Genomic DNA, 22,918 nt, shown 5'->3' on the forward strand with positions numbered 1-22,918 from the left:
ATATTAGAGAGCGAAGAGAAGTACTTTTAAGTTTCCAGCATCACGATCTGTGAGTATCCACTTCACTCTGCTTTGTGTTGTAGAGGTAGGGGAGGGAGGGACTCTAGCTCGCAGCTTCCCGTTTCCCTAATTGGTGAACAGCGGCGCCTAGAGCCCAATCTTATTATTGCAACGAGAAAGAAAAACTCAACTAATGTTGCTGTTCCTGAAGTTATCACACTTACCTCTTTGAGAATCACAAGTATTTGTAAAGCTTAAAATTGCAGACAATAAAGTATTATGTAATGGGATGTTAAAGGTTTACCAAGAGCACTTATGAAAAGAGTGATTATTTAAAAGGCTTGCTAATTTAAAAAAATTCAAATACTACTGGAACTGAAAACTTGCAGGTTAGATTTGGTTCCTCCTGATTTTTACTGACTGAAGGGAACAGCATTTGTGGTTGTGTAACTAGCACGGTTCCAACAAAATCAACAGTTAGGATTATGACTATAATTCTTACCAATGTTTATTGAGTAAAATAAAGATAAAATGTTTGAGAAAATTTGGATGGCATTAGGGTTGTCATTTAAAATCCCACAATATAAATATATAACTGTATTCCATATCCTTAATTAAAAGGTGTTCTATTTCATGAAAAACTGACCTGAGAGTGCTCTATATATTTTACCTTAAAATGCACTTGAGTGGTAGAGGGAATGCAGCATTGTAAACTTTAGTCTTAATAGTAATACCCATAGGTTTGAATTAGATTTTAGGAACTTCATCAAGAGAGGGAATCTAGAAACTCGAAATAACAGTGCTATATTAGAATATATTGGCATATTGGAATATAAAAAGCATTATTTTAAATACTTACCTGTTTAAAAGTGTTCTTATCTGCTTCAACACTAAGAGTTAAAACACTAGCCAATAGCACTGAAGAGCTATCTTTGTGGAGAATATCTTGTGTGGCAGGACAATGTTCAACAGATGTGAGAAAATTAAATTCCGGATTAGTTTGATTCCCAGGCACACATAAATTATCGGCATAGGGCAATGTTCCATCACTGTAGTTGGGAGGAATCTCAGGACCAGACTTGGAGCAGAGAACAGATCCAAAGCAGCCTCCACCAGCGCTGGGGCTGGAAGAGCATCGAAGGCGCAGGGCAATGGCTAGAATCACCACGAGGAGGAAGAGCACCGAGATCAAGGCCAAGGCCACCACCAGGTAAAATTGCAGCTCAGCTTGGGGGTCAGTGGGCTCAGAGTGGTCACTGAGGTCCGGCAGCGCCTCTTGCAGGCTGTCCGCGAAAACCAGGTGCAGCGTGGCGGTGGCCGAGAGGGGCGGCTGTCCCCCATCGCGCACAGCAACCAGCAGGCGCTGGCGGGCCGCGTCCCTGTCGCCCAGGGCCCGCGCCGTGCGCACCTCGCCCGTGCGCAGCCCCACGCTGAAGAGTCCGGGCTCGCTGGCCTGCAGCACGTGGTAGGACAGCCAGGCGTTGTGTCCAGAGTCGGCGTCCACCGCCACCACCTTGGTGACCAGGTAGCCGGGCTGCGCGGCGCGCGGCACCATGTCGAAGAGCGCCGAGCCGTCGGGCCCCAGCGCCGGGTACAGCACCCTGGGCGCGTTGTCGTTGAGGTCGCCCACCAGCACGCGCAGGCTCACGTTGGCGCTGAGTGAGGGCGAGCCGTGGTCGCGGGCCTGCAGCGTCAGCTCGAAGGCGCGCAGCTGCTCGTGGTCGAAGGCGCGCTGCGCGAACACCACGCCGCTCTGTGCGTTCACGGACACGTAGGATGACAGCGCGCGCGGCTCCAGATCGCTGGCCAGGATGGAATAGGAGACGTGGCCGTTGGGCCCCAGGTCGGGGTCGGAGGCGCTGACTTGCGCTATGGAGGTTCCAGGCAGGTTGTTCTCGGCCAAATGCACTACGTAGGAGGCCTGGTGGAAAACAGGAGCGTTGTCGTTGACGTCGGTGATGCGTAGGGTAATAGTAGCGCTGGAGGAGAGCGGGGGCTTGCCCCTGTCAGTGGCTGTGATAGTGACGTTGTATTCCGGAGTCTGTTCCCTGTCCAGGGCCCCATCTGTTACTAACTTGTAGTAATTATTAGAAGAAGAATGAATTTTAAATGGAATGTCTCTACTTAAAATACATGTGACTTCTCCATTTTCCTTGGAATCCTGGTCCCGTGTTTTGAAGAGACCTACAACCATTCCTGGCCGGGAATCCTCCAAAATCTGATCAGAGAGAGAAGTGATAATTATTTCTGGGCTGTTGTCATTTTCATCTAAAACTTCTATAATTACTTTACACTGTGTAGAGAGGGATCCTCGGTCCTTTGCTTCTACATCCATGGCATATCTTTTCACATCTTCATAATCCAGGGGTTGATGAGTTATAATGTTTCCTGTAGCTGAATCCAGAGAGAACACGTGCCGGGCTGTATCAGCCACACCAAGGAATGAGTAGGTGATCTCTGCATTGACGCCTTCATCTTGATCAGTAGCGCTCACCCTCAGCACGAAGGTACCTGGGGGCACATCTTCCCGAAGGCTGACCTTGTACACATCTTGGCTGAACACAGGGGGATTATCGTTGGCATCCACCACCAGGATTCGGATCTGAACGGTGCCGCTTCGCGGCGGATCCCCGCTGTCTAAGGCTGTCAGCACCAAGTGGTGAGCGCTCTGCGTTTCTCGGTCCAGGGTCTTCTTCAATACCAGTTCTGGATATTTGCCACCCTCAGGATTGTCTTTCACCACTAACGAGAAATACTCATTAGGACTTAGTTGGTATTTGCTCAGTGAATTCATATTAATATCAGGATCTTTTGCAGACTCAAGAATTGTTCCCGTCCCTAGACTGACAGATTCACTGATTTCTAAGTTTATTTCATCCTTATGGAATTGAGGAGCATGGTCATTAATATCCTCAACAACCACAATGATATGAAAAATATTTAAAGGATTTTCCACCACGGCCTCCAACTCCAATTCACATCTTCTTCTCTCTTTACATATCTGCTCACGGTCTATTCGGTCCTTCACAAGTAAGTCCCCACTCTCCGCGTCTACGTTGAAAAGCAGCTTCTCCGCGCTAACTCGCAGCTTTCGAGCCGACACATCCAGGACACTGAGCCCTAGATCCTTAGCTAGATTCCCTACCACAGAGCCCTTGGCCAGCTCCTCGGGAATGGAGTAGCGGATCTGCTCGCAGAGCGCGGGGTAGAACAAAGGCAGCAGGAAGGGAAACAGTACCTGCCGCCGGCCGGCCGGACGTCTCTGCGTGCAGCTCCCTCCCATTGCGCGCTCTAGTTCTCGCTGGGTCCCAGGGTTTATAGTTGGAGAAAGTGTACACTGGCGCACTGGTAACGCATTTGGCCCAGGACAAGCGGAGCCCCCAGGCTTGGGGCTGGAAATCCGTTTGTGCTGGGGAGAGTCTGCGCGGCCAGGAGCCCCAGCGTGTAAGCGGGTTTCCTTCTCTCTGTGTTGGTGGCTGCTCTGGAAATCCCTGGCTACAGGCTGAGGAATCCCGGGCGTCTACTAGGCTTGCCCTGCACTGGCCGACAGCGGCGCCCAGAGGCTCCGTGTGGAACGGCAGCTTAGTTTTTCTCTGCTCTATTTAAGGAAGTCTTTTTCTTTAAACGCAGGATGACCGCCGCTAAAATAGTTGAATCTTATTCCTCGGTGACTCCGTTTTCATCATGAAACATTTTTTTCACATGGTCAAAACTATTATATATTTTATATGTTAAAATTTTACATATATTTTGAATAGGTAGAAATATTTCTTTCAAAATCTAAAAGGCACAAAAGAATGTAGAGTGAAAAGTAGGTCTCCTATTCCATTGCCTACTGCTATCCAGTTCTTCCATCCAGAGGCAATCACTGTTGCTGCTTTTAAGACTAATCATCCACAAAAGAAAGTACTAAAGATAAGCAAAAAACTTTTTTTTTTGGTCTTCAATCCAGGCTTATATTTGGCTAGAAAAGTAGTAATCCATCCCCCCATATTTAGGAAACAGAATACAAACACTGTCATATTCATTACAATCATCTAAGGTGTCCTATATTGCTTTTAAATAATTATATTTTAACATATTTGCTTACAATAGTTACCATGCCAAAAGAGTATTTTTTAACCTGTGTTTTTCAAAATAATAGAATTATTTGAAATAGATGCATACTAATTTTGACTCTCATGGTCAGAAATTTTAAATGACAGTTTCAATAAGTTAGAAGTTAAAAAATAAAAGTTAATAACTATGACTCTAAAGATAATAACTATGCTGTGCTTCCACAGACATATCCTTGAACAAAAGTTGAATGACATGAAAAAAGTCATGGTCTCATAAATATTTTGAAACACATTAGGACATGATTTGACTTTATGCTACCATATTATTTAGAAGAATATTAGTAATAAATTATAAGAGATCAAACCAAATACATCACTAACTTCACTTAACTAAATGGGCTCATCAGTAACTCCACTGACCATCTGTTTATAATTCTATGTACTTCTCTGTTTGTATTCCGATCTCATACAGAAATGACATCTCTTTCTTGACTTTAAGTTTATTTTGACTTAAAATTTCAGAGTTTGCAGAGTTTCAGGTGGACATTTCTTTCTCTATATAAAGAGTCACTGAAATGCTTTTGGCACACATGTTTGCCCCTGTACTTGGGAACATGTACCACTCTATCTCCCCAAATTATATATGTATATATATATATATATATATTTTTTCATCCTTAGAAACTGGAAAATTTAACAAAAAGTACAGAGAGAACAGAACCCCAAATTTGTTTCTACAGACTCTCTGGAATCCCTATTGAGCAAGGAAAGTAAAATTCAAATGGTATGTCTTCTGGGACTTCCCTGGTGGTGCAGTGGTTAAGAATCTGCCTGCCAATGCAGAGAACACGGTTCGATCCCTGGTCCGGGAAGATCCCACATGCCACGGAGCAACTAAGCCCAGTGCACCACAACTACTGAGCCTGCGCTCTAGAGCCAGTGAGCCACACTACTGAGCCCGAGCGCCACAACTACTGAAGCCTGGGCGCCTAGAGCCTGTGCTCTGCAACAAGAGAAGCCACCGCAATGAGAAGCCCGCGCACCACAACGAAGAGTAGCCCCCGCTCGCCGCAACTAGAGAAAAGCCTGCGCAAAGCAACGAAGACCCAACTTAGCCAAAATAAATAAATAAATGGTATGTCTCCCACATGACAGTATGAAATTGGAATCACAGGCAAAATGGACGCTGCAGTGTTACCAGGTATGATTATACTTGAAAAAATTTAAGCACACATTGTATTGTTATGAATTGTTAATAGAATATTATTGAAAATGGGTAGGATTTCCAGTGAGGCTAATGCACTTGTTGCTGACATTTACCTATTCTTACCAGACCTGCCTTCAAAGCAAGAGGTAGGGTTGTCTAAGGGGCTAGGATTTCAACATGTAGCCACCGGGAGAGCACACAAATTGACAAGACACTTCTGTATGAAAGTCCTTTCTTAGGAACTGTCAGTAACAAAACTATAAAATACAAGACTCCGTGAAGCTACTCATAACAGCCTATTACAATAAACCTTCATGGGATTAGGTGAATAGTTACCAGAAAGTAAAAACAAATCCGCCTTAATAACCATCAAGTTCTACTCTTCAGTGTTTCAGCAAGAAGCAAATGTCATTGAAATGGAGGGAAAAGTGAAAAAATTCCGTTTCCACCAACATGCTGCAAACCTAAAAGTAAAACCAACCATCATTTTTAAAGGATAGAAAAGGAACAAAAATAGAACTCACTGGCACCAAAGGGGTATCTTCTATAGGAAGCTTCGAATCATCTAACAAAGACTGAGGATCCTTTTTCTCACAGCTCTCCTGGCTGATGAGCGCGTCTGCATAACTGGGCTGCGGGAAGATCACGTGACTCTTCCGCGAGTCCGAGGTGAGCGAGACCTCGTGGGAATAAGTCTGCAGGAAAGTCCGCACCCCGTCCACGCCCACAAAGTAAGAGGCTGGTAAGCCTGCCAATCCGCCTCCAGAAGCCCGGAGCACACGCGACGTGTGCCAGCGCCTCAGCTTGAGCGCCAGCAGCACAATGACAAAGGCGAGGAAGACACAGGAAACCGCGGCCACCGCCACTACCAGATACAACGTGAGGCCTGAAGCATCAGAGGCGTGCGGGACCTCCAAGCTGCCCAGATCAGCCAGGACATCCGGGATGCTATCAGCCACAGCTACTGTGAGCGTGACGGTGGCAGAGAGAGGGGGCTGGCCGTGGTCCTGGACTGCCACCACCAGGCTCTGCTTGAGCGCGTCTCTGTCCAGCAGGGCCCTCGCTGTGCGTACCTCGCCCGTGTGCAGCCCCACCGCGAAGAGTCCCGGCTCGCTGGCCTTGAGCAGGCGGTAGGACAGCCAGGCGTTCTGGCCCGAGTCTCTGTCCACAGCCACCACCTTGGTCACCAGGTAGCCAGGCTCTGCAGAGCGGGGTGCCAGCTCCACGCCAGTGGAACCATCGGTGGGGAGGGCGGGGTACAGGATTTCAGGCGCATTGTCATTCTGGTCCAGCACGAATATGCTCAGTGACACGTTGCTGCTGAGCGGTGGGTCCCCACTGTCAGTGGCTGTCACCTGCATCTGCAGGTCATGAAACTGCTCAAAGTCGAAGGATCGCAGTGCATACAGTACTCCTGTGTCAGAATTGATGGAGACGTAGGAGGATAGAGGTGCCCCTTGGATAGTGTCTTCAGCCAGGGAGTAAATAACCCGAGCATTTTCTTCACTGTCTGGGTCCAGTGCAGTCATTGAGAAGATAGAGGCACCTCTGGCGTTGTTCTCTGGGATATAGGTAAAGTAGGAGATGTGAGAGAAGGTGGGTGGGTTGTCATTGATATCTGCCACTTGCAGGGTGAAGTGAATTTCCGTGGATAGGGGTGGACTTCCTCCATCTGTGGCTCTTACTGTGATATTGTAAGAAGATACCTGTTCCCTGTCAAGGACTTTGTGTGTCACCAATCTATAATAACTGTCAATGGATTTTTCTAACTTAAATGGTAGATTCCCCAATATAGAACAGGTGACCTGCCCATTCTGCCCGGAGTCCAGATCATGCACGTTTAAAAGAGCTATAACAGTCCCCAGAGGTGAATCTTCCATCAGGGGACTAAACAGAGATGTGATCGTCACCTCTGGGCTGTTGTCATTTACATCTTCTACTGTAATCAACACTTTAGAAGTTGCAAGATATGCCCCTCCATCTTCAGCTTGTATTTCTATTTCATAGAAACCTGTTTCTTCATAATCTAGATTTTCTGATAGTTTTATTTCTCCCGTATTTTTGTTTAGTTGGAATTTCAACAGTTGTGTATCAGGTAATTTTCGGAATGAATATGTCACTTCTCCATTGGCCCCTTCATCCCTGTCAGTGGCGGTGACTGTCAACAGCTGTGCGCCCACAGGCAAGTTCTCGGGAACACTCACTCGGTATTCGGACAAACTGAAGACCGGAGCATTGTCATTTGTATCGAAAACAGTCACACTGATGAGGACAGTGCCAGATCGGAGAGGGTCACCCCCGTCGACGGCAGTTAGGACCAGATGGTGCATTGCCTCTTCCTCGCGATCCAGGGCGTGCTCTAGCACCAGCTCTGGGTACTTAACGCCATTGACACGGCTTTGAACTGCTAGGGAGAAGTGCTTATTGGAGCTTAGCTGGTAGCTCTGTAGGGAGTTCACGCCCACATCCGGATCAACAGCTTCCGGGAGAGGAAAACGCGTTCCTGGAGCTACGTTTTCATTAATTTTTACATCTAGATTTTCTGCTTGGAATTTTGGTGCATTATCGTTGATATCAGTTACTTCTATTTCTACTCCGAAAAGTTTCACCCTATCTTCCACAAGAATATTAAAACTCACCAGACACCGCGCGCTCTGAGCGCAGAGCTCCTCCCGGTCTATCCTGCCCGCGGTGACCAAGCTGCCGCTTCGCGGATTCAGAGCAAAGAGCTGCGTCCTACCTCTGGAGACGATGCGGACTCCGCGCTCCGCCAGCTCCCGGGGCTCCAGCTCCAGGTCTTTGGAGATGCTGCCCACAAAAGAGCCTTTCTCTAACTCCTCGGGAACGGAGTAGCGGATCTGCCGAGCTTCGGCCTGCCACGGCATACAGAGGAAAAGGCAGAGCTGGACCAGCGCGCTGCGGTCGGAGCTATTCCTTTGAGCGGCCATTGTTGTCTGGTGACGGAATTCTCGCTAAGTCCTCACTGGGCACGCTGTGTGTTTTGGCTGGGTCCTTTTTCTTTCTCTGGCAGCAGGGAGTCTCTGCAGCCTGCGCACCTTAAATTCTGGAGTGAGTTTCGCTGCATCCCTGGAGCCTGTTTGCAGGAACTGTGGAGCTTTGTGTAGTTGGGAGTCCTGAGAATCCGGATTGAGCGCTGGCTGCGGTTCTCTCCTAATGGGTGAACAGCGGCGCTCAGAGTCCTCAGAAGTTACTGCACCCACTGTGTATGCACTAGAAAACAAACGCTACTCTATTTTTTGTTGTATATTTTATTTTATTTTACATTACTTCTTTGGTTCCTCAACTGACATCCTTAAATCAACTACTATTTGTAGTTTTCTTACTCGGTGGAATAAAAGTACCTCAAAGTATTAAATGATAATAGTTGATTGAATATATATTTGCAACACTAATTTTTCCAATAGAAATATATCCACTTTAAAAGGTAAGTAATGCTTACTTTCTTTCCTATGAGCTTCTAGCTATATTCAGAAAATTCTTACAATTTTATTTGAAATTCTGATTTAAATGGTCCAACTGTGTTTAGTAGACACTTATACAGAGACTATGAGATATACCCCTTAAAATTTCACTTAGAATTTTTAAATTTTAGATTGATCAATCAACTAATTAATTATATTTGTTTAGCATTAAGAAGTTTTCAAGTTTTTCTAAAATAGTTTTACTGAGCCTCAATGAATTTTTTGAAAATATATATTTTTATTACAGGCATATATTATTAGAAGTTAACTTGACCTATTTAAATGAGTTGAGCTGGTAATCACAAACTAAAAGGAACATGTCTGTATTGCAGTGGGAAGAGAAATACAAGTGCTACAATTTTAAAAACCGGAGTTAGAAATAGTGATGTAGGTTTTTGAAAAATACGTATTTATGTCAAATGACCTGTTTTCACCAGGGCGTTGATGCCTATATAAATAATCTCTTCTTTGCATGTTGTATGGAAGCCCAAAGTAAAGTGGCGTACACATCTTCAGTTGTACATCCCCACCAACCCAGTAGTAGTTCTTTCCTCAAAGATGAGGAGTTTGGAGGTTGACTTCTTTCATGCAGAGAGAACAGGTTGTTCAGAAACGTTTATGTCCCTATGCCCCCAAGTATAGAACTCTTCAAAGATTTTACCTTTTGTCTTCAAAGATTGTATATCAGACAATCAGAGACAGAGACTGAGCACAGAACACAATAGCATTTCATTGGCTTTCTTGAAAATTCCTTATCTTGCAATGGAATCAAAGTGTTGACTCCTCTACCAAGAAGAATGCATACATCTGTAACTTTACATGCAATTTCAGGAATTCATGGATCCGCTCACCATGCCCCCTCAAGTGCTTACAGTTTTAAAAATTGTTAAAATAAATGAAGATACCCAAATGCACATACAAGATCATTTGCACTACATGTTTCTTTGAAATGAGCACCTGCTGGGATATTTAATTAGTAGCTAATATTATTAAACTTTAAAAAAGACATAAATAGGGTATGGAAATTTCAACTTAAATCTCAGCAGATTTGAATAGGTTATTATTTATTCATTTAAATTTATTTATTTATTTATTTGGTAAGAAGCCAAGACCACAGCCTCTGTTTTGCTAATCTAACCTTGACAAGATATCTCCAATTTAGTGACATTCTTTCTGAATTATAGAGCAATTTATGAACCACAAAAGTCTTGAAAATGTACTCAGCAAAAACTGAACATTGAGAAGACAAGACAGTGATTAGCTATGTATTTTCTAAATATGATTCTAGATGTAAGAGTGAAAGAGTACGCCCCAAATTTGAAAAAACTAGTAGAATGTTACAGAAGACAAAAAAAAAAGAAACTCACCGGTGTTAGGGTCTCAGGATGTGAAGTCAAATCATTCCCACTCTGAAGTGGAATTAAGGCCCCAGGAGAATCACCACAAACTATGTCTTGAGTGGAATGCAAAGGATCACTACATCTTAGGAAATTAAACTCTGTCTTTCCAGTATGGGCAACGCACAGATTGTAGGAATAAGGTAAAGTTCCTTCACTGTAGTTGGGGGGAACCACAGGGCCAGACTTGACACAGACACCAGGCTGAAAGCAGCCCCAGGCAGCAGGGCTGGAGGAGTGTCGAAGGTGTAGGGCGACCGCCAGAATCACCGCGAGGAGGAAGAGCACCGAGATCAAGGCCAAGGCCACCACCAAGTAAAACTGCAGCTCAGCTTGGGGGTCAGTGGGCTCAGAGTGGTCACTGAGGTCCGGCAGCGCCTCCTGCAGGCTGTCCGCGAAAACCAGGAGCAGCGTGGCGGTGGCCGAGAGGGGCGGCTGTCCCCCGTCGCGCACAGCAACCAGCAGGCGCTGGCGGGCCGCGTCCCTGTCGCCCAGGGCCCGCGCCGTGCGCACCTCGCCCGTGCGCAGCCCCACGCTGAAAAGTCCGGGTTCGCTGGCCTGCAGCACGTAGTAGGACAGCCAGGCGTTGTGTCCAGAGTCGGCGTCCACCGCCACCACCTTGGTGACCAGGTAGCCGGGCTGCGCGGCGCGCGGCACCATGTCGAAGAGCGCCGAGCCGTCGGGCCCCAGCGCCGGGTACAGCACCCTGGGCGCGTTGTCGTTGAGGTCGCCCACCAGCACGCGCAGGCTCACGTTGGCGCTGAGCGCGGGCGAGCCGTGGTCGCGGGCCTGCAGCGTCAGCTCGAAGGCGCGCAGCTGCTCGTGGTCGAAGGCGCGCTGCGCGAACACCACACCGCTCTGTGCGCTCACGGACACGTAGGACGACAGCGCGCGCGGCTCCAGGTCGCTGGCCAGGATGGAGTAGGAGATGTGGCTGTTGGGCCCCAAGTCTGGATCTGAAGCGCTAACTTGGGCGATGGAGGTGCCGGGCGGGTTGTTTTCTGCCACGTGGACCACGTAGAAGGCTTGGTGGAAAACTGGAGCGTTGTCGTTGATGTCCGTGATGTGCAGAGTGATGGTAGTGCTGCTGGAGAGGGGGGGCTTTCCCCTGTCAGTGGCTGTGATGGTGACGCTGTATTCCAGAGTCTGCTCTCGGTCTAGGGCCCCATCTGTCACCAGCTTGTAGTAATTATTAGAAGAAGAATAAATCTTGAAAGGAACATCTCTTCCTATATGACAGGTGACTTCTCCATTTTCTCCGGAATCCCGGTCCCGTGTTTTGAAGAGGGCAACAACCATTCCTGGAAGAGAACCCTCCAAAATCTCATCAGAGAGAGAAGTGATGATTATTTCTGGACTGTTGTCGTTTTCATCCAGGATATCTATGATTACTTTACATTGGGTAGAGAGACCACCTCCGTCCTTTGCTTCCACTTCCATGGTGTATCTTTCTATATCCTCAAAATCCAGTGACTGGTTATTCTTAATCATGCCTGTTTTCTCATCCAGTGAGAACATGTGCCTTGTACTCTGAGCAGTGCTCCTGAAGTAGTAGTGTATTTCAGCATTGGCCCCCTCATCCTGGTCAGTGGCTGTCACCAGCAACACGGAGGACCCAGGGGGTAGATTTTCACTAATGCTGATTCTATATTCGTCTTTGCTGAACACCGGGGGGTTATCATTGGTGTCCTTGACAGAGATTTCTATCTGAGCGGTGGCACTTCGTGGCGGGCCCCCTCCATCCAAGGCAGTCAATATCAAGCTATGGGACCGCTGCTTTTCCCGGTCTAGGGGTTTCTCCAAAGATAACTCTGGGTACTTGCTACCATCGGAATTAACTCGAACCATTAATGAGAAATAAGGGTTAGGACTTAGCTGATAATCTTTAACTGAGTTCGTGTTTATATCAGGGTCAGTGGCAGGGTCAAGGGATATTCGTGTACCTGAAGATACAGATTCAAAAATTTCTAAATGTATTTCCTTTTTATCGAATTGAGGAGCATGGTCATTAATATCCTCAACAACCACAATGACATGAAAAATATTTAAAGGATTTTCCACCACGGCCTCCAACTGCAATTCACATCTTCTTCTCTCTTTACATATCTGCTCACGGTCTATTCGGTCCTTCACAAGTAAGTCCCCACTCTCCGCGTCTACGTTGAAAAGCAGCTTCTCCGCGCTAACTCGCAGCTTTCGAGCCGACACATCCAGGACACTGAGCCCTAGATCCTTAGCTAGATTCCCTACCACAGAGCCCTTGGCCAGCTCCTCGGGAATGGAGTAGCGGATCTGCTCGCAGAGCGCGGGGTAGAACAAAGGCAGCAGGAAGGGAAACAGTACCTGCCGACGGCCGGCCGGACGTCTCTGCGTGCAGCTCCCTCCCATTGCGCGCTCTAGTTCTCGCTGGGTCCCAGTCTTTCCGGAAAGCCAAAGAAAATGCAATCCACGGCGTCACTGGAAGAGCTTTCGGCCCAGGACAGGCGGAGCCGGGAATCCGTTTGTGCTGGGCAGAGCCTGCCCGGCCAGGAGCCTGAGTGCGTGAGCAGGTTTCCCTCTCTCTGTGTTGGTGGCTGCGCAGGAAATCCCAGACTGGAGGCTGAGGAATCCCGAGCGTCAGCGCTTGCCCTGCACTGGCCGACAGCGGCGCCCTGAGGCCTCATGTGAAACCGCAGTCTGACATTTCCGTCTTGAATACAATTTCTCTCCAGAATGTGTATGTATATACACACACATATACATATATATATAGTTATGTAATTATATATATGTATAGTTATGTAATTGCCCCAAATTCCAGTTTTAACAGCGTATACGGCAGATGTCTGCATACTTAGTTTTTCAAGAAATTTATTGTGTAAAATTTCAAACTTATACAAAAGTAGGGAGCATTATTATTGAACCTTCATATACCCATCACCCAACTACAACTATGATCAACACAAGGTCATCTTTGTTTACTCTTTATTTCATTCCCTTATTATATTGAAGCAAATTCAAGGTATTTTAATAACTCTTCTTCAAAGACAAGACACGAAGATGAGGAAGAATTTTATCCTTAAGCCTATTATATTATATAATCTGTTACCGATGCAAAAGTCCTGCCTCATTTAAGAAAACTGGAACAGCATTTTCCAGTCTGCCCAGTCATTGATCCAAAGAGCCTTGTGTTCTGTTTTTAAAGGCAAGTGACATTTTTATGGAAGAGACTAGTAGTTACCTACCATGACATACAAGCCTTCGTCAATATCTGTTATTACATTTTTCCAAATTAACCATATTTTAATATTTATGTATACTAAGTACTAAAGGTTACTCCCCAAGACAGAAACTTTAAGTGACAGTTTCCCTACTGCATGGTTAAAATTATGACCCTGAAGGATGCTTTACTTTTTTCCTACTAGCTTAGGAATAAAGAGTATTTGAAATAATTATAATGTCTGTATGTCATAATGGATTTCCAGACATATTAGCCCTCATATTCAGCATGTTCAGAATAGAACTTTGAGTCAATTTCAAAGCTTATTTTCAAAGTCTCCTACAATGCCATTTATTACTTGAAATAACATTGTGTTAAAATCACATTACAGGGCTTCCCTGGTGGCGCAGTGGTTGAGAGTCCACCTGCCGGTGCAGCGGATGAGGGTTCGTGCCCCAGTTCGGGAAGATCCCACATGCCGCGGAGCGGCTGGGCCCGTGAGCCATGGCCGCTGAGCCTGCGCGTCCGGAGCCTGTGCTCCGCAACGGGAGAGGCCACAGCAGTGAGAGGCCCGCGTACCACAAAAAAAAAAAAAAAAAAAAAAATCACATTACGTAATACATTATTCTTTTCCTTATGTCTAAAAGCCAGTAAAATATTCTTCGAATCTCCATAGCAGTTCCTGAGAATATTTTCCTAAACCATCTCCCATAACCAGATTTATTTCTAGCCTCAAAAGTTGGAGGATTGAGCCATAAAAAACAGTTGAAGAATAACTTTTATTTCCTATGTTTTGTTTCTCACAGGGTCCAGTCTAAGAAACCCCTCTTCAGCAAGCATAAACTATAGGAGGTTTCAAATTATTAATAATCTGATATTATAGTGTTAGGAAATCAACAGCTCTGAGGATGAGAATAAATGATGTTAAAGTTTTTCACTATTAAAAGAATAAAGCATCCTTTTGTAGGATTTGGAAATGGATGATATGTGAAGTTTGAATTATCCTCCGAAATGATCTTTAAATGCAAACAACCTCTACAAACATGTGAACGGAAACACGTCACCTCTAAGGGGTGTTGTCCTGTCACAGAAACAGTAAAGAAGTACTGAGTCTGGGCTTTCAGTTGTTTTTATAAGAAGAATGCATTTCTTATTAATTTACCCTTACAAAAATAGCATCGGCTGCAGAAATGTTTTTAGAGTAAGAATTTCACAATGGGGCCATTGGAGATAACAATAGTAACAAATTTCAGGAATGGAAACCAGTCCTAAGAATTAGTAGTGAACCGTGGTAACCACTGAAGCAACCTCACCCAAAGAGCCACGCCCAATGCCTGATAATGAGAGCAGTCCCAAGAGGAAGGTTTCCACTGACCTTAGGTTAATCATTATGAGAAAGCAAAAATTATAACAACGATGTAACCAATAAATGCCTCCTATATATGTTAGAGCAAAAAATAGGCCCAGTGAAAATTTAAACGTATGGTGAAATATGTTAATATCAACTTATTCTAAAGTGCAAACACTTAAATAGAAAACCAAATTTTTTTAAAAGTAAAGGAAAAATTGAACTCACTGGAACCAAAGGGGTGTCTTCTATAGGAAACCTGGAATCATCTGAAGCGCACAAAGGCTCGCTTTTCTCACAGCTCTCCTGGCTGATGAGCGTGTCCGCGTAGTTGGGCTGCGGGAAGATCACGTGACTCCTCCTCGAGTCCGCTGTGAGCGAGACCTCGTGGGAATAGGTCTGCAGGAAAGCTCGCACCCCGTCTACGCCCACAAAGTGAGACGTAGGCACACCCGCTAACCCGCCTCCTGAAGCCCGGAGCAGATGCGACGTGTGCCAGCGCCTCAGCCTGAGCGCCAGCAGCACAATGACAAAGGCGAGGAAGACACAGGAGACCGTGGCCACCGCCACCACCAGGTAGAGAGTGAGGCCTGAGTCGTCAGGGCTGGCGGGAGACTCAAGGCTGCCTAGTTCAGCGAGGACGTCGGGGATGTTGTGAGCCACGGCCACGGTGAGGGAAACGGTGGCAGAGAGAGGGGGCTGGCCGTGGTCCTGGACCGCCACCACCAGGCTCTGCTTGAGCGCGTCTCTGTCCAGCAGGGCCCTCGCTGTGCGCACCTCGCCCGTGTGCAGCCCCACCGTGAAGAGTCCCGGCTCGCTGGCCTTGAGCAGGCGGTAGGACAGCCAGGCGTTCTGGCCTGAGTCTCTGTCCACAGCCACCACCTTGGTCACCAGGTAGCCGGGCTCTGCAGAGCGGGGTGCCAGCTCTACACCCGTGGAGCCATCGGTGGGAAGCATGGGGTACAGGATTTCTGGCACATTGTCGTTCTGGTCCAGCACAAACAAGCTCAGTGACACGTTGCTGCTGAGAGGTGGGTCCCCGCTGTCGCTTGCCCTCACCTGCATTTGAAGATCGCGAAATTGCTCGTAGTCGAAGGAGCGCAGTGCGTATAGCACACCAGTGTTGGAGTTGATGGAGACATAGGAGGAGAGAGGTGTCCCCTGGATGGTGTCTTCGGCTAAGGAGTAAACAACCCGAGCGTTCTCATTGCTGTCGGGGTCGTGGGCTGTCACCGAGAAGATGGAGGTGCCTCTAAGGTTGTTCTCAGGGAGATAGACTGAATAGGAGGTTTGAGAGAAGGAGGGTGGATTGTCGTTGACGTCGACCACGTGTAGGGTGATGTGAATTTCTGTGGACAGGGATGGTGTTCCTCTGTCTTTTGCGGTCACTGTGATGTTATATTCAGAGGTTTTTTCTCGGTCAAGATTTCGGACTGTCAACAACCTATAATAATCTTCTACTGACTTTTCTAATTGAAAAGGTAGAATCTCCTTAATGGAACAAACAACTTGGCCATTCTTCCCAGAATCTCGGTCATGTGCATTGAAAAGAACGATTACTGTTCCTTGGGGAGCATCTTCCCTCACTGGACTAAATAAAGATGTAATGGTCACTTCGGGTCTATTGTCATTGACATCTTCCACTGAAATGAGCACTTTGGTCCGATCCTTCAATGCCCCACCATCTTCAGCCTGTATTTCCATGTCATAAAATGCACATTCTTCATAATCTAAACTCTTTGCTGTTGATATTTCGCCAGTATTTTCATTAAGATGGAATAACGGAGATTGTTTTTCACTAATTTTCCAGAATTTATAAGCCACTTCTCCGTTGGTTCCCTCATCCGGGTCGCTAGCGCTTACAGTAAGCAGCCGGGTGCCCGGGGGCACGTTCTCTGGGACTTTCACTCGGTAAATCGGTTGAGCAAAAACCGGGGCATTGTCGTTTGTATCCAACACTGTCACTCGGATGTGCACTGTGCTGGAGCGACGCGGTTCGCCTCCATCGGAGGCGACGAGGACCAGACGGTGAGCAGCCTCCTCCTCGCGGTCCAGGGCGCTCTCCAGCACCAGCTCTGGGCTTATAGTTCCGTCGTCTCCAGTTTGCACGTCCAGGGAGAAGTGGTGATTGGGGCTGAGCTGATAGCTCTGCAGGGAATTCAAGCCCACATCGGGGTCAACAGCCCCTGGGAGTGGATAACGTGTTCCGGGCAAAGCAATTTCGTTAATTTTTACTTCTAGATTTTCGACCTGGAATTTCGGATTATTATCGTTGATATCAGTTACTTCTATTTCTATTCCGTGAAGCTGCACCCTGTCTTCAACCAGGACTTTAAAGTTCACCAGACACCGCGCGCTCTGAGCGCAGAGCTCCTCCCGGTCTATCCTGCCTGCGGTGACCAAGCTGCCGCTTCGCGGGTTCAGAGCAAAGAGCTGCGTCCTACCTCTGGAGACGATGCGGACTCCCCGCTCCGCCAGCTCGCGGAGCTCCAGCCCCAGGTCCTTGGAGATATTCCCCACGATATAGCCTTCTTCTGTCTCTTCAGGTACCGAGTAGCGGATCTGGCTAGCCCCGGTCTCCCACAGCCTCCCCAGGAAAAGGCACAACAGGACCAGTCTTCTGTGGTGCAGGCGATTCGTTGGAGCGGCCATTGTTGCTTCACTAAAGATTTTTTTCAGAATAATTTCTGTGAACGCTGATTCCTTAGGTTCTGTTTTCCTCCTGCAGATTATGGTGATCTTTTCCCTCAGGAGAAACCCGTAGTGCCTCAGGCTAAGAGGCTGAGTTATGTTGCAGCCCCGGAGTCGGTTTGTGGGATCCGAGCGGCTTTGTGTAGTTGCAGATCCTAATATCCAGACGGAGAGCTGACTGAGCTTTTCTTAGAGTTGGTGAACAGCGGCGCTCAGAGTCCTAAGCCGTTACTACACCCACCCACTCAAGTACTGAGATAATGCAGTACTTCTGTTACAGATGACTGAAAAAGAAAACACTACTCTCTAACGATAATGATTTTAGATTTCTCTATTTGTGTGGTGCGTTCATATTTCAAATTCAATTACCATTTGTGGATATTTTAGTTGGAAATGAAGTGGAATGAAATTCTATTAAATGTCACTTTGGTATCAAACAAACTTAACTCTTATTTTTGCTAGAATTCTGTTCTCTCTCTCTAGATATGTAAATTATTCAAATTTCCTTTTTTATAATGTTTCAAATACTTTCTATAGGTCATTATTTTCTGAAGTAATTAGAATGTGCAATCCTCTTTGGAAATACATTCATATTTTTCTTAATTTTATATGTATGCTTATATATGTTTAGTACATAATCATATTGAATGAATATATGGATTATTCACCTTGAAGCTATTTTATAAGCCTAATTCATTTACATAGTGAAATTCCTGGAGTAAGGTCTCCTTAAGATTTTCTTCACAAAAATTTAATTAGGCAATGGTACTAGATTTTATCACCTAATATTGCTAAACTTTAAATGGATTGGGTTTTTAAATTTTACATAGTTATGATTGTTAAACTTTTATGCTATCACAATTTTTTTTAATATTTAGTTTTCTGTGTGAACTCATAGTGCATGCACAGCCTATGGCATCTGGAAGATTCAGATGAACATACATTGAAAAGTAAGTTTCCATTTCAATTCTTCCATCAAGAAATTATGCAATTTTAATTTAATTATAAGCCTCATATTATAAGGGTCATCTAAACTTATGTAATAATGTGGGGAAAAAAATAATGTGGGGAAAAGAACACAAGATGTAGAATGAATTATTACCACAAAAAGTAAGTACCACAATAAGAAATTTCTTTCAGCAATTTGTAGAGAAACTATTTACTGAAGCAGTTCCTAGCAAAAAGACTGATACTTATGTAACGGCATCTTTGTATGTGCTTGAAATTAGTAGGTTTTGCCTTTAAAATGGAAAATTCAGAATTCTCCTTCCCTCCTACAGTTAGAAGAAGGATGAGAAAACCTCCAGTCACTAATGTTTAGGGCTCCAAGTAATAAAACAAATCCAGTGACCGTCCCCCCTTTCTTCTTCAAAAAATATAGGTTGGGAATGACAGCACGTTATGGAGGCAACAACATTTCCTTTTCTTTTACCGAGTATCTCCTTCTGTTAACTATAAAGAAGAAGAGAATTTTGTATTCAAGAAAACTTGAAGGAACTTAGATAATGACTTCGACTTTCTGATGAATTCACTGAGTCGTTCTCTACACACACACACAACACACAGTAATTTTTCTTAAAATTTTAAGGACTTCAAAGACTCATAAATAGGTAGACTTAAGGAACTAGACATGAGGAATAAATATAAGAAAGGGATGGAAACTGTACCAATGAAATCAGTGAAAGAAGATACCTAGTAGTACTCTTTTTGCTTTAAAGAATGAATTGATCGCCTACTTTAAATTTGATGTTTACTTATATATAATAAACATTAAAATATGTTAAATAAAGAATGAGAAAAATCAATGGGTAAATTTCATTAGCTTAGAAAAAAGATAAGAAATCAGCAAACGAATTTTGCGGCGAAGCAAAGAGCATACTCTCTCTTCTTTGTAACTCCGAACTGAGTAACATAACTCTATTTTATGTCACATGCTTACCCAAATCACCATTCCCCATGATGATTGGATATACAGCTTTCTGATGAGCTATAATATTCCTAACACAACTACAAGATTAAAAATATATTTTCATATGAATAAACAAAATGGTGAAGATGATGAAAAGGAGTAGACACTTAAATGGAACTCACCGCTGTTAGAGTTTCAGGATGGGAAGTTGACTCACTGGAATTACAAAGTGGAAATAAGGCCCCAGATGAATCACCACAAAGTATGTCTTGTCCTGAACTGAACTGCTCATTACATTTTAGAAAATTAAACTCTGTCTTTCCAGTATGGGCAACGCACAGATTGTAGGAATAAGGTAAAGTTCCTTCACTGTAGTTGGGGGGAACCACGGGGCCAGACTTGACACAGACACCAGGCTGAAAGCAGCCCCAGGCAGCAGGGCTGGAGGAGTGTCGAAGGTGTAGGGCGACCGCCAGAATCACCGCGAGGAGGAAGAGCACGGAGATCAAGGCCAAGGCCACCACTAAGTAAAACTGCAGCTCAGCTTGGGGGTCAGTGGGCTCAGAGTGGTCACTGAGGTCCGGCAGCGCCTCCTGAAGGCTGTCCGCGAAAACCAGGAGCAGCGTGGCGGTGGCCGAGAGGGGCGGCTGTCCCCCATCGCGCACAGCAACCAGCAGGCGCTGGCGGGCCGCGTCCCTGTCGCCCAGGGCCCGCGCCGTGCGCACCTCGCCCGTGCGCAGCCCCACGCTGAAAAGTCCGGGCTCGCTGGCCTGCAGCACGTGGTAGGACAGCCAGGCGTTGTGTCCAGAGTCGGCGTCCACCGCCACCACCTTGGTGACCAGGTAGCCGGGCTGCGCGGCGCGCGGCACCGTGTCGAAGAGCGCCGAACCGTCGGGCCCCAGCGCCGGGTACAGCACCCTGGGCGCGTTGTCGTTGAGGTCGCCCACCAGCACGCGCAGGCTCACGTTGGCGCTGAGCGCGGGCGAGCCGTGGTCACGGGCCTGCAGCGTCAGCTCGAAGGCGCGCAGCTGCTCGTGGTCGAAGGCGCGCTGCGCGAACACCACGCCGCTCTGTGCGCTCACGGACACGTAGGACGACAGCGCGCGCTGCTCCAAGTCGCTGGCCACGATGGAGTAGGAGATGTGGCTGTTGGGCCCCAAGTCTGGATCTGAAGCGCTAACTTGGGCGATGGAGGCTCCAGGCGGGTTGTTCTCGGCCACGTGGACCACGTAGGAGGTCTGGTGGAAAACAGGAGCGTTGTCGTTGACGTCAGTAATATGCAAGGTGACACTTGTGCTGGTGGAAAGGGGCGGCTTGCCCTTGTCGGTGGCTGTGATGGTGACATTGTACTCCGGTGTCTGTTCTCGGTCCAGGGTCCCGTCTGTTACCAACTTGTATGAATTTTTGGACGAAGAGATTATCTGAAAAGGTACTTCACCCTCTAGTCGGCAATTAACCTCCCCATTCTCCCCGGAATCTCTGTCATGTATTTTGATCAAAGCAATTAGCGTTCCCGGGACTGCGTTTTCCAGAATCATTTCGACTAGGGAATGAAACGTAACATCTGGCCTATTGTCATTTTCATCTTGAATGTTAATTTCAACTGTACATTGTGCAACCAGTCCTCCGCCATCCCTCCCTTCCACCACGATAGAATATTCCTTGATTTCTTCAAAATCCAGTGGGGTTAGAGTTGTAATTTCCCCATTCTTTGAATTCAGACCGAAGACTTGCCCGGTCCTGTAGAAGGAATAAGTGATTTCTGAGTTGACGCCCTCGTCCTGGTCGGTGGCTGACACCTGCAACACAGTAGTGCCTGGGGGCACGTTTTCTCCAAGGCTGACTCGATATACGTCCTGGCTAAATACCGGGGGGTTATCATTGGCATCAGTGACCTGGATCCGGAGCTCAGTAGTGCCACTTAGGGGTGGATCTCCACGGTCTGAGGCCGTCAAGACTAAACGATGATAACCCTGTTGTTCCCGATCTAAGGGTTTCTCCAATACCAGTTCCGGGTATTTACTACCATCTTGTTTCTCCTTATTTATCAACGAGAAACTAGGGCTAAGAGAGAGTTTATAAGTCTGCAGAGAATTCAAGCCAATATCTGCATCTTCCGCGACTTCTAATATAAATCGCGTGCCTGGCAGCGTAGACTCACTTATTTGTAGCTCAAAGGAATTTTGCATGAATTTTGGTGTGTGGTCATTAACATCCTCGATCTCCACACTCACGTGATAAAAGTTCAATGGATTTTCAGCAACAGCCTCAAATTCTAGAGCACAAGCCGGCTTCTTCCCGCATATCTGCTCCCGGTCTAGCCTGCTGCTAACAAGTAACTCCCCGCTCTCTGAGCTCACAGTGAAGTAAGGCTTCTCCGAACTGACCCGCAGTTTTCGAGTCGGTAACTCGTGGACACTGAGTCTCAGGTCCTTGGCGAGGTTCCCCACCACCGAGCCCTCTGGCATCTCCTCGGGAATCCTGTAGCGGATCTGCTCAGAGAGCGCCAGGCAGAACAAAGACAGCAGGAACGGAAAGAGCACTGGCCGCCTCTCAGCCCAGCCCCTCTCCCCAGCTCCGCTCCCCATCCCTCTTGCTCCCCTCAGCTTGCTCACCGGCTTGGAGACGCCGGATTACAAACAATCTCTGGGCCGCAGTAGTCCGGAGCTCCGAACAGCTTTATTCCGGCGTGGGGGGTCAGGCAGGGTTTCTTCTTCTCCAGAGGAGGAAGCGGTGGAAAGGCTAGCGAGTCTGAGATGGGAAAGTGCGCTGCGTCTGCGCGAGGAGGTCGCCAGCACCAAGCTCTCCACTTTGGCCAACAGCGGCGCCCAGAGTCCGCACTAGGAAACTGCAGCCCCCGCTGCTTAAGTTTAAACAGCTAAAATAATTATAACCGTGTGCCTAATTTAATATGCCATATTTTTATGTTAATATATTTAATACCTTAAATTATCAAGACTTCCTTAAGGTATCTTTTCTCTTGTTTCCAAATTATTAGAAATATCATGTTGGGCCTGTATACAAACTTACATATATTGGTCCATTTATTTCACCATTCTACAAACATACATTGAACTTTTGCTTTGTGCTAAGTACTGTCCTTGTCAGTGGCCATATAACAAAGAATAAGACACAGGTCTTGCCATCAGAAAGTTTATTGTCTGCTAATTTCACGAATCGTTTCTGTTTATTAGCTATGATATATAAAAAAATTTTAAGCTTCTTTCACTGATTCCTATGTTTATCCCCAACATTTCTACATACTCAATGCTATTTCATATCACATATATTAGAGAAATCAATACTGTTGAAAACTATTTTGTAAAATTGTGTAATTTTGTACCAATCCTCAAACATCTCCTTCTGATCATCTCAACACTCTCTTTACAAAATAATTTCTTTTTACTCTTCTATCTCAAGAAGTATTCATTAAAAAAAACTGTCCCTATGATGTAGCCAGGATATTATTAACTGTACCTCCTACCTCATATCTCAAAATTAACTGGCTTATGTCATACCCAATATCACATATAAATTCATCCTTAAAATGTATTGAAATGTTAGTCTATCCTTCAATACAAAGTCACAAAGGGATACTCTAATAGAATGCATTAGCTCCTTATCTAT

At 46.1% G+C, this 22,918-nt stretch overlaps 4 protein-coding genes across 4 annotated transcripts in view; all 4 read right to left on the bottom strand.

The window, feature by feature from the left end:
• LOC309958900 (uncharacterized protein) overlaps nucleotides 1-22,918 on the bottom strand; it is a gene marked incomplete at both ends in the record, with an annotated part of 122,729 nt that overhangs the window by 86,108 nt on the left and 13,703 nt on the right. Inside the window, 2 exons of the mRNA XM_082835027.1 lie at nucleotides 14,920-17,537; nucleotides 19,509-21,783. Coding sequence (XP_082691153.1) covers nucleotides 14,920-17,537; nucleotides 19,509-21,783 — 4,893 coding nt within the window. The remainder of the gene's footprint in view (nucleotides 1-14,919; nucleotides 17,538-19,508; nucleotides 21,784-22,918) is intronic.
• On the bottom strand, nucleotides 848-3,283 carry LOC309960211 (protocadherin gamma-B7-like; the record flags this gene model as incomplete). Its single annotated transcript, XM_082836870.1, has 1 exon — nucleotides 848-3,283. One exon carries the CDS (start codon nucleotides 3,281-3,283, stop codon nucleotides 848-850), a length of 2,436 nt encoding a protein of 811 aa, XP_082692996.1.
• Nucleotides 5,730-8,213, bottom strand: LOC309959895 (protocadherin gamma-A10; the record flags this gene model as incomplete). The annotated part of the gene is made up of 1 exon (XM_082836452.1): nucleotides 5,730-8,213. The coding sequence occupies one exon, from the start codon at nucleotides 8,211-8,213 to the stop codon at nucleotides 5,730-5,732; it is 2,484 nt and encodes an 827-aa protein (XP_082692578.1).
• Nucleotides 9,978-12,532, bottom strand: LOC309960207 (protocadherin gamma-B6; the record flags this gene model as incomplete). The annotated part of the gene is made up of 1 exon (XM_082836867.1): nucleotides 9,978-12,532. The coding sequence occupies one exon, from the start codon at nucleotides 12,530-12,532 to the stop codon at nucleotides 10,085-10,087; it is 2,448 nt and encodes an 815-aa protein (XP_082692993.1). The 3' UTR covers nucleotides 9,978-10,084.

The sequence above is a fragment of the Leucopleurus acutus genome (assembly GCF_964270905.1).
Source record: "Leucopleurus acutus genome assembly, chromosome: 3".
In the NCBI taxonomy this organism is placed as follows: domain Eukaryota; kingdom Metazoa; phylum Chordata; class Mammalia; order Artiodactyla; family Delphinidae; genus Leucopleurus; species Leucopleurus acutus.